Raw genomic sequence first — 12,170 nt, 5'->3', positions numbered from 1 at the left:
ATTACGCTTTGTGGTTTATATGTATGTCTGGCCCACTAGATTCTGTCTCCCCATAAAAGATTCCTTGATTGAACAAAGCAGCTCTGAAATCAATCTGAAACCTCAGCAAACCTGTAACATGATTAGCATTCAACTGGTATTTGCCAGGTAAATGTTAGTGAACAGAAAAAACTTCACACTTCATTTGGAATAGGACTAGAGGTAGGTTTGAAATCTCCCTTAGATATCTTTCCTTAGCACCATCCTAAGTGTGCCTAAGTCCTTTCTATAGGTCTGACTTACTACATAATGAGGAACCTGTGTGTCAGGAAGGAAGGGGGATGGTGCAGCAGAACACAATGTTTTTCTTTTTGCAAGTCTGCTCTCTGGCTCTGGATTTGTTTTTCTAGGAATGAATTCTCAGGTCATGTAGTTTTTCTGGTTACTTTCAGGTAATAAACAAAGCATCTATTTTTCTGGGTATGAAATCCACACTAGTGAAACGTCAAAAGGCCACTCTCTCCCCTAACTGAAGACATAACTCTTGCTCAGGGCTTCTTCTGGGTGGGAAGTCTGAAGATAGGCTCTTCCTCACTTTACCTTCTTTCTCACTCAAAAGCTATGTCTGGCCCTTCTGGAAGGGAGGGAATTAGAGAAAAGAATCCTGCCTTATCCAGTTGGTGCAACTGTAATAGGATACTGAGCCTTCAGGCAGAGGTCGGGGTTAATGTCTATCTTTCATGAAGCAGACTCTCCAGGGAACCCCAACTGAAACATCTGGCTTGGTTGGTAGCTTCCTTCTCCTCACACAGCTTCTACATCTGATGGTACTCAGATGTTGGATGCCTTGCTCCAGAGCAGGAAGCCCACTTGTGCAGGGTAATTTTGAAGACAGCTCGTGACCAGTCTCTTACAATGACCCCACGTGGCCTATAGGAAACACACACTTCAGCCTCATCATTGGTAAATGTGCCCTTTATTCGGCAATATTCTGAACAAAATACAAACAAACCAAACCCAGCAGCATATTAGAAGGTTTGTGTACCATGGACCTGTAGGATAACCCCATGAATGCAGGGTTGGTACAACATACCAAAATCCATCAATGTGATAAAGGGCAAAACCCACATGACCATCTTAACAGAAGCAGAAGAAGCATCTGACAAAATCTAATATCCTTTCTTGAGAAAAAACACTCAACAAACTAGAAAGGGAAGGAAAATTTCCTCAACTTGAAGCAGCTATGAAAAACCTACCGTTAGCATCACACTCAATGGTGAAAGATTAAATGCTTTCCTCATAAAATCAGGACTAAGATAAAGATATCTGTTCTTGCCACTTCCATTCAATATTGTACTAGAGGTGCTAGCCAGGGCACTTAGAAAAGAAAGAAATAAAAAGAACCCAGAGTGAAAGGGAAGAAGTCAAACTATTTCTATTTGGCAGATGCATGATCTTGTATATAGAAAATCCAAAAGAACAAAAAGAATAAAACACTTAGGAAAATATTTAACCAAAGAGACCAAGACTTGTACACTGAAATCTATGAAACATCAATGAAAAAATTAAAGACCTTAATAAATGCAAAGACATCCATATTCATGAATTGAATACCTTTATATTGTCAAATTAGCGATATTCCCCATATTTATTTACAGATTCAACACAATCCTTATCAAAATCCTAGCTGCCTGTTTTGTAGAAACTGATAAGCTGACCCCAGAATTCACATGGAACTGCAAGGCACCCATAATAGCCAAAATGACCTTGAAAAAGAACAAAGTTAGAAGATTCACACATCCCAAATTCAAACTTACTACAAAGCTACAGTAATCAAGACAATGTAGTACTGGCATAAGGACTGACATATAGGTCAATGGAATGAAATTGAGAGTCCAGAAATAAAGTCTTATATTTACGGTCAATTATTTCTCCATAAGGGTGCCAACACTATTCACAGGGAAGTAAGTCTTTCAACAACTGGTGCCTGGACAATTGGATATCCACATGCCAAAAAATGAAGCTAGACTCCTACAAGGCACCATATGCAAAAATGTATTAAAGATCTAAATATAGGAGCTAAAACTACAAGACACATATGATTCTTTAAGATATGACACCAAAAGCACAAGCAACAAAAGAAAAAACAGATAATTTGGACATCACCAAAATTAAAGTCTTTTGTACTTCAAAGAACACCATCAATAAAGTGAAAATACTATCCAAAGGATGGGATAAAATATTTGCAAATAACTTATCTGGTAAGGGACTTGCATCAAAATTAAACAACTCAATAATAAAAAGACAACTCAATCAAAAAATGGGGAAATGTTCTGAATAAACATGTCTCTAAAGATGATAAAACAGCCAAAAGCACATGAAAAGATGCTCAACATCATTAGTCATTAGGAAAATGCAAATCAAAACTGAGATATCGCTTCACTCCCACTAGGACGGCTGGAATCAAAGTCAGATAATATGTGTTGGCCAGGATGTGGAGGAATAAGAACTCAAGTTGCTGGTGGGAATGTAAAATAGTGCAGCCACGTTGGAAAACAGTTGGCAGTTCCTTGAAAGGATTGGGCATATGACCCAGGAATTCACTCCTGTGTACATAGCCAAAAGAAATGAAAGCTTATGTCCACATAAAAACTTGTACACAATGTTCATGGTTGTAGTACTTATAATAGCCAAACAGTGAAAACTACACAAATATCTACCAAATGAACAAAAATATGGTATAGCAATACAATATTATTCAGCTATAAAAAGAAATGAAGTGCTGAAACATACTGTAACATAGATGCACCTTGAAAACATTGTTCTAAGTGAAAAAAGCTAGACACAAAAGGCCACATGTTGTATGATTCTATTGATATGGAATATCCAAAATTGGCAAATCTATAGACAAAAAGTAGGTAAGTAGATTAGTGGTTAGCACTTGGAGAGCGGGGAGAGACAGTCACTTTTAATGGGTACAAGTTTTCTTTTTTTGCAGTGATGAAGATGCTCTGGAATTATATGTGATGCTTGCACAATCTTGTGAATATTCTAAGAGCCACTAATTATATACCTTAAAGGGGTGAATTTTATTATGTGAATTATCTTAATTAAAAAAACAAAGATGAGGGAAAACACCCCTCCTCCTTTTTGAGGTAGATGAGGGTCAACTCCTGCAAAAGAAATCACTACAAGCACCTCCAGCCTCTCAATGGATTCCCTCTTCTGTCTTGCAACAGGTTGCCTAGCATCTGTATCTCAACTTCACTGAGTCTTGGATATGATAATCCAAGCTGAAGGAAGGGCAGGGCCAGGACTGAGACCCAGTCATCCAACTCTGAAGGTTGTGCCCTCAATCTGTGCACTATTTACGAGACACATGCCCATCACATTTTCTATGGTTTCCTGGAGACTGGAAGATAGGATAATTATTCCCGATCCTGTTCAGCTGAACATAAGAATCCTGACTTAAGGGTCAATTTGTAGCAATGGTTATAAGGTTCTGGCAAAACAGGTATTCATCATGGTGAGTGCTTCATTTAGTATAAAAAACACAGTATTTAGCAAAGAATAGCTCCTTGATGTGAGGGTTTGGCAACAGCAGGATGGTGTAAGACACCCGCTCCCATCTCCACTGGGAGAGGAGTGTAGCCACAGAGGCTGCCTGCACAGAGGCTCCTGGTTGCCAGAGCACATCCATAAAGCAGGAAAATCTTGCCTTCAAGGACTTTGTTCTTTTCATCCTTCCCCTCTTAGTAACCTACAGTTTCACAGGCTGAAATGACAGAGCCGGTTATTCTGGGGAGCCACTTCCTCCAAGAGCAAGTTCTTTAGCCACTAAATATTCAAATATTTAAAATAAAAACCTTTTTGGGGGAGGAGGGAGAGGAGACTGAGGCCATCTTTAGTGGAAAAAAGAGAAGCTTCATTGAACATTCTATGGCACGCTGAGTCATTTTCAATCATTCATCAGGTAGTGATTGACAAGCTAGTGGAAAAATAGAGCTAATCCTTTAACAAAGTTATTATGCAACTACTACATGGCAGAGGCACAAAGATAAACAATCTTCCCCATGAATCTGCCCACATCAGGTAATGATTATGGGAAAAAAAGAAAAATCCCAGTGATTCCTCACTGTTCGACGTGCCCAACCATGCATGTACTACCATGGAAGTTTGGGTTGCTGTTAGGTTACAGAGGTACTCTGGGGGTTGATGAAGTCTTTATGGGTGAGGCGCTTTTAAAATTTTGGCCTTCAAGGTTACTTGAGAAATATGAAATAATTAAGCACAGCATGCTAAGATGTGGGTGGGGATGCAGGGAGACATGCCTGTAACTGATGGTAAATAAGATGTGGGTGGGGACGCAGGGAGAGATGCCTGTAACTGATGGCAAAATTGGAAAAGGAGGTGGGGCTGAGCCTATGGAGGGTTTTGGATGCAGGCTTGCAGATTTATTCAAAGGGGAACAAGTTTTGAAGCAAAGGATATTTAAATTAGCAAAATTGTGTTTTGGCAGAACAAAAAAGAATGCAAGAGGACGTTAGTCAGGCAGATGAGTTAGGAAGCTACTAACAGCATCCAGGTGAGTCAGAGGATCAGGGGCTGAAAGGAAGTATGTTGAAGGATGGAGGGGGAAAGAAATGATACAAGCAGTGACAACTGAGGGATGAGGGATTCTGCGTTGAAAATGATGCTTTTAAGGAAGAAACAATAAATGGTAGGTACAGACATAAGAGTTTCATTTTTAAGTGCATTGATTTTGAGGTACCAGAAAGATATTCTGGGGATAGAGACTGAGCAGAACACATGGATTTGAGGAAGAATCTTTTTGAGTGGTGGAGGAATAACAGACAGAATTGGGCAGGTACAGACCAGAACTTTACAATTATAGTAGTATCCATCCAACTGAAAAAAGGACAGCAGATGAACCAAGTTCAGGGTGCTGCCAAGGTTACTGGAGTTCTCACTGGCAAGTAGGAGGCTATGAGTACCTTTCAGGAGAGCATTTTTAGTGGCACAGCAATAGTTTAGCAGCATTTCTCACAGGGACACATCTGCACCAAAATCTTCCTACAGTGGTTAACAAAAGTCAACTACTGGATTTGAATAGGGGAAAAGAAAAAGTCTTGAGACTCTGCACTAGTAACACTCTCTAGCCTCCCCAGGAAATTATACACTAACATTGTGGGTAAAAGACAACAAGAGAGAGAGCCAGAGGAAGCTGTGCTTTGAATTCTCTGGCGGCTCAGGGAAGGGGTAGGGAGGGTAAAGATGATCCTTAGAAGCCAGTGGAAGGTCAAAAAAGAAATTTAAGGTAAACAGGTAAGGGGAGCATGACTACAGAGAGCAGCCTTGGGAAGACACTCCTTCTAATGACAGTTTGAATGAAATTCTTGAGAAAACCCCTTAAAGGGGCCTGAAATCCCAGCACAGTCATGGTATTATGGGAACAGGGAGTCATGTTGCCAGGTTACAATCATGTCTTTTCTAATAAGATGGACCTGTGCCAATGGGGAAATGAATACCATCAGCAAGTTCTGTTTGAAGCCTCATTTCGTGGATCTCCCTGCTTAGGTATGTATCCCAAAATAAAGCTAGGGAAGTTGTCATTGGATTTTATCACAAAACTAAGCACAGCCCAGGAAAGTATATAGGGGAGGAAATCCAACTCAATTTGCTGAAGCAGCCGGGCTCCAGAAAAGTTTGGCTACAGGCCGTGTTTTTTTTTTAATCACACAACTAAGCACAGCCCAGGAAAGTATATAGGGGAGGAAATCCAACTCAATTTGCTGAAGCGGCCAGGCTCCAGAAAAGTCTGGCTACAGGCCGTGCTTTTATTGTATGTTTGAAATACTCAGTAACAATGATATATAAGAGAAAGTTTGTATTTTATTTGGAAAACCAATTACTTTAGTTTATGGTTCTTTATTTCCTCCAGAGCTTCCTGCTGATCCAGGCAAAAGAGTACTTTATAACATGACATCTGGGGTAGATATCTACTACAGTTAAAATTTCTATTTTTTTTCCTCTTCCTAAAGATATTGTTCCATGACATTTTGTAAACAGTAGTGAAAAGGAGGCAATGATAAAAAGTGGTAACATGCCCAGGATAATTAGTTACTAAGCAAGTGAGAGCAATTAGTCTAGACAACCAATGAATTTTTCTCTTAACATATTTTCAAGGGTAGGTTTATTTTCAACTGTTAAAAGTCTATTTGATGTGAATTCTATGTCTGATAACCTATACTCAATTACTATTCAAAAACTTCACACAGATATTATTACAACTGTAGAACTTCAATACTGTAGTGATAATAAAACTTGAGAACCAAAGAACACAAATTTCTTCATGAATTTATTATACAAAACGCCCCCAGAGTATTTGATTTCTCTTATTCTCACTTTCATTATACACAAGAAGCACAGGAATGAGAGGCCTTTTAAGATGACTGTAGTAGCATGAGGGTCCCTTGCATCAAGGTAGTGTACATACCTTAACAGTGTTCTAAAGGCTGGCCCAGAAAAACCCCATGTTACTTTATCACAATATGGAAAGCAATGTCTTCTTTTTCCACTAAATTATGGTGAAAAATGTCACTTTTATTTAGCATTATGGTACATAACAGTTAAGTCTCAATTACTAAAAGAATTAAAATAATTCTTAAAGACATCCTCTTTCCCCCTCCAATGATTTGAAAGCTGTATTTTTCCTGCCAATTTCAAACAAATCATCAAATTGATCTGTCATAGTTAAAACAATCATCGAGGCACAAGCTCAGCACATTAGCTGTAACTTGCAGTAAAAGGATATATCAATATGTCTCTTCTCAGTTAAAAATACATAATCCTTTTATTTTATATTGCAATAAAAGAAATTAACAACACAGACACAGAAGACTAGAAAGGGGAAGAAACTACTTACTTCTGAATGTCCAGTAATTTAAACCAACCTGTACTTTTCCATAGTACATGAAAGTATTATTTAACACTTACTTTTTGAAATAAACTTTAATCTTTGGGGACAGACAATGTAAATAGGACTAAAGAGTAATAGTTCCATTCACTTCCAGGTCTCTGCTTACTGTATGATTAGGCAAAACAAGGCACAGTAGCCATCCTTTCCATTATGTTCCAACATTGATCATGTGCCTTGATAAAATGGCTGATTAGATAAGATGATGGCAACATGAAGGGAAGACTTTGGATTGTCTATTTAAAATGCGGGTAATAAGCAATTAATAAAAAATTTATTTTAAGTGCACTTTCACATGCTTTATGTTTATAATAAACAACAAACTTCCTACCTTTCTTGCAAAGGGTCTGACTACCATTTCTTTTGGCCAAATGCACTTTTCCCCAGTAAACTTAAAACAACAACAACAACAACAACAACAGTGACGACAACAACAAATCCCTGTCCTTCCATATACTAAGAAAGAGGATTGGCTACTGAAACAGTTCATTGCAAGACACATGAAGACGACATACTGTGGCATGAGTTGTTTTTAATTCGTTGTGCTGTTACTAAAGTAAAGTTCTGAGGGCTGCAGTTAAACATTCCAAGTTCTCCCTTCCATCTTTATTGATTTTAAGATTTTGCACAGAAAACTCTTTGGGGACTAGAACAGCAGCAACTGCATCACACTGTTTTCAAGACTTCAAGTTTCAAAAGCAAATTGTTTAAAAAAAAATACAGCTCCTGATTTGAGTTAGATACAGGGACAAAAAAAATAGCACATACTTGAAGGTTACATGGTCTACAAATGGTGGCAATATTTTCCTTGGGAGAGTAGTTTGTTGGTATATATTTTTTAAATATGCAAAAAGGCTCAACCTCAAGCAGTAATAAACACAAGCAAAAGTGATTTAACCCTTAAAATAAATATTCAGAAAAACCTCTCTGTACATACAAGTGAAAGAAAAAGTAACACTTTCACGCAAAAAAATAAAATAAAATAATAATAATAATAAAGGATTTGTTCATATAAGTAGCTGAAATCTGCTGTTCCAGCCCACATATCCCCAATAAAGAAGGGAGGCACAGACATAGTTGACTACTGTGGTTCACTATTTTACAGCCTTTTTGTACTGGGTCACTATCACCACCAATTTTATCCCTCTTGTTATATTTATTAAAATTTAAAATTTTTTTCTCCCCACCCCCCTTTTTTTGTTTTTTACAGCATGCCAAATCCTTTGGCATAAGTGATGGCCTTCAACAATCTCTCTTTAAGTTTTTCTTTGCTTGAATATTCCGGAAGTAAAAGGACATTAAAGCAAGTATGAGATGTAGGTAACCTATATAGAGAGAAAGGGGAAAAATAGGAAAATAAGTCATGGGAAATACGCTCAGTATTAAATGATCCTACTTTAGATGGTATATATGTTGAGATGGTTTGCAATGCAGACTATACATTAATACAAGTCATGGATAATCTTTCTGCTCTTGCCATACAACTACCAAACTGCAGTTTGTCTCTATCTCATAAATTACTCAATGCTAATAATGATGATGGTTGATGATAACATATTGCATCCACAAAATTATTACTACATACCAGATATTGTTTTAGGTACTTAACCCTGAGAGCTCATTTAACTAAATTTTCTCACAATAAACCTACAGACTGGGTGTCAGTTTCCCCACTGTAGAGTTGAAGTCACTGAGAAGTTAAGTAACTTACTCAAAGGTGGAGGTAATATATTCAAACCTCGTTTCCAAAATTTCAAAGTCTGGGCTCTTTAATGCTTATTAGAAATATTCTTGTATGACTATGTAATTGATTTGATAACCAATAAACTTACATTAATACCAAATAATACAGACAATACCAAATAATATCAAATAATGTAGAAAACTAATAGAAATGTTTCTATACATTCAAGCTATTAAATATACTACTGCTCACATACGGTCACTATGCACCAAATGTTAACTTACACGACGGAGAGGAAACACAATGTAAGGACTATGAAATTCGTCATTCTAGCATAATATAGGGCTGAATAGACAATCTCCTGAGCCTCAACTTTACTATTCTAAATAGATGACATAATATGGCTTCCAATTAAAAAATTCTCAACCAAAAACTAATCACACCAATTTTTAAAATTTCAAATCAAGTGAACTCCATAATAATTTTTAACCTGGCCAGTGTTTAAAAATTTTCTCAAACATTAACAGCAAAATATTCTCTGAACTAATGTTTCATGTGATTTGGAGATTTCTATATAAAATTGCAAAAGTGCTCAGAAGCTTCTGGATACGTCACACATGTGTAATGTGGAATGCAAGGTTTTCAGTATACAGTCACAATTTAATAATTACCTTTCTGTGTCTGGGCCATTTTTGGCTATAATCATCTTTAATTTTCCTAGTCCGCCCACAGGTGCCCTGTCTGTGCCCGTTGTAAACTGCAAGAAGAGTCTTTTCTGCTCATCTGTAAATGAATGAACGATTTCCCAGAACTCCCTAATAAGAAAATATAAAATACTGATTTTAGTTTGGCATTCATTATAATGAGCACTAATGTAAGTTTATGATTTGCATTAAAACCATAATAGGCGATAACCTGGAATATCAAGTACCCTGAAGATTCTTTTCTGTTCATCTAGGACCTAGGAATTCCACTACGCAAATTTATCTTAAGGAAACAGTTTTTAAAAATATAAAAGCTTTTGTTCATCACTACATTATCTACAACAGCAATAACTGGTAAACCTAAGTGTCCAACAAAAGGAAATAATTATGTAAACTGTAAATATATAATCAGTAACAAACAAAAGACAAAATGTGTGTACTGTGAAAACTTAACTCCGGAGGTCTTTGGGTGTGTGTGTGTATTTTATTTACCCCTCCTTCTTTATTTTCTTTGTCTATGTGTGTGCATGTGTGTATACAATGTATTTACCCCTCCTTTATTTTCTTTGTCTGCTCATATCTTACACAACTTTGGGGGAGAAGGTGATACAGATAAGAGACAAAAGAAAAGGAAAAGAAAAAAATAAAAACAACCCACACACCTAAAAGTACTAATAAAAAAGTATACAATTATTATATAATCAATATCAATAGTGTGTGCTGGGGAAGGGGAGATGGGGTATTATTCTGATATATCTGTCATCTGCAGTTATTTTAAGAGAATAATTTAATCCCTGGCATTCCTAAAACCTATGTGATAAAAGTCATGTTATAATGATGCTTGTTAAACTTACTCTAAAAACAAAATGCAAGCAAATTAAGAGCAATCCTGGCATGCTTATTTGAATAATCCATAAATTTAACATACACACTACTTCTCAGATAAAAATTTTTAAGATTTTGGAAAACAAAAACATTTTTAATTGGCGAAAGAATGCATTTTTTGAATTTAATTTTTATTTTATATTGGAGTATAGTTGATTTACAATGTTGTGTTAGTTTCAGGTGTACAGCAAAGTGATTCAGTTATACATATATCCATTCTTTTTCAGATTCTTTTCCCATATAGGTTATTACAAAATACTGAGCTCCCTGTGCTACAGAGTAGGTCCTTGTTGATTATCTATTTTATATACAGTAGTGTGTATATGTTAATCCCAAACTCCTAATTTATCCCTCCTCCCACCTGTCCCCTTTGGTAACCTTTAAGTTGGTTTTAGAAGTCTGAGTCTGTTTCTGTTTTGTAAATAAGTGCACTTGTATCATTTTGTTTTAGATTCCACATATAAGTGATATCATATGGTATTTGTCTTTCTCTATCTGATTTACCTCACTTAGTATGATCATCTACATGTCCACCCATGTTGCTGCAAATGGCATTATTTCATTCTTTTTTATGGCTAAGTAATATCCATTGTACATATGTACCACACCTTCTTTATCCATTCCTTTGCTGATGAACATTTAGGTTGCTTCCACATCTTGGCTATTGTAAATAGTGCTGCAATGAACACTGGGGTGCATGTATCCTTTTGAATTATCCTTTTCTCCAGATATATGCCCAGGAGTGGGATTGCTGGATCATATGGTACCTCTATTTTTAATTTTTAAGGAACTTCCATACTGTTCTCCATAGTGGCTATATCAATTTACATTCCTACCAACAGTGTGGAAGGATTCCCTTTTCTCCACACCCTCTCCAGCACTTATTTTTTGTAGATTTTTTGATGATGGCCATTCTGACCGGTGTGAGGTGATACCTCATTGCAGTTTCTATTTGCATTTCTCTAATAATTAGCGATGTTGAGCATTTTTTCATGTGCTTTTTGGTCATCTGTATGTCTTCTTCGAAGGAATGTCTATTTAGATCTTCTGCCCATTTTCTGATTAGCTTGTTTTTTGATATTCAGCTGCCTGAGCTGTTTGCATATTTTGGAGATTAATCCCTTGTTGGTCACTTCATTTGCAAATATATTCTTCCATTCTGTGGGTTGTCTTTTTGTTTTGTTTATGGTTTCATTTGCTGTGCAAAAAGCTTTTAAGTTTCATTAGTTTGTTTATTTTTGTTTTTATTTTCATTATTTCAGAAAGATATTGCTGCAATTTATGTCACAGAGTTTTCTGCCTATGTTTTCCTCTAAGAGTTTTATAATATAATCTTACATTTAGGTCTTTAATCCATTTTGAATTTATTTTTGTGTACAGTGTTAGAGAATGTTCTAATTTCATTCTTTTCCATATAGTTGTCCAGTTTTCCCAGCACCACTTACTAAAGAGACTGTCTTTTCTCCACTGTATATTCTTGCCTCCTCTGTCATAGACTAATTGACCATAGGTGTATGGGTTTGTATTTGAGCTTTCTATCCTGTTCCATTGATCTACATTTCTACTTTTGTGCCCATACTAAACTGTTTTGATTACTGTAGCTTTGTAGTATAGTCTGAAGTCAGGGAACCTGATTCCTCCAGCTCCATTTTTCTTTCTCAGGATTGCTGTGGCTATTTGGGGGTCTTTTCTGTTTCTGTACAAATTTTAAAAATTTTGTTCTAGAAAATGCCATTGATAATTTGATAGGAATTGGATTATCTGTAGGTTACCTTGGGTAGTATAGTCATTTTGACAATACTGAATCTTTCAATCCAAGAACATGGTATATCTTTCCATCTGTTTGTGTCGTCTTCGATTTCTTTCATCAGCATCCTATAGTTTTCGGAGCACAGGTCTTTTTTCTCCTCAGGTAGGTTTATTCCTAGGTATTTTATTCTTT

The 12,170-nt window shown here is 36.5% G+C and overlaps 1 protein-coding gene across 6 annotated transcripts in view; it reads right to left on the bottom strand.

Moving 5' to 3' along the window:
- Nucleotides 1-936: 936 nt before the first annotated feature.
- UBE3A (ubiquitin protein ligase E3A) overlaps nt 937-12,170 on the bottom strand; it is a 105,837-nt gene continuing 94,603 nt past the window's right edge. For all 6 annotated transcript variants that reach the window (XM_032621909.1, XM_032621912.1, XM_032621910.1 and 3 more), the window contains 2 exons: nt 9,311-9,454; nt 937-8,280 (listed from right to left, as the gene is read on the bottom strand). In XM_032621909.1, coding sequence (XP_032477800.1) covers nt 8,160-8,280; nt 9,311-9,454 — 265 coding nt within the window. In that variant the 3' untranslated portion in view covers nt 937-8,159. The remainder of the gene's footprint in view (nt 8,281-9,310; nt 9,455-12,170) is intronic.

Source organism: Phocoena sinus, chromosome 2 (assembly GCF_008692025.1).
Source record: "Phocoena sinus isolate mPhoSin1 chromosome 2, mPhoSin1.pri, whole genome shotgun sequence".
Taxonomy (NCBI): Eukaryota; Metazoa; Chordata; class Mammalia; order Artiodactyla; family Phocoenidae; genus Phocoena; species Phocoena sinus.
This window is presented reverse-complemented; position numbering and strand designations above follow the sequence as displayed.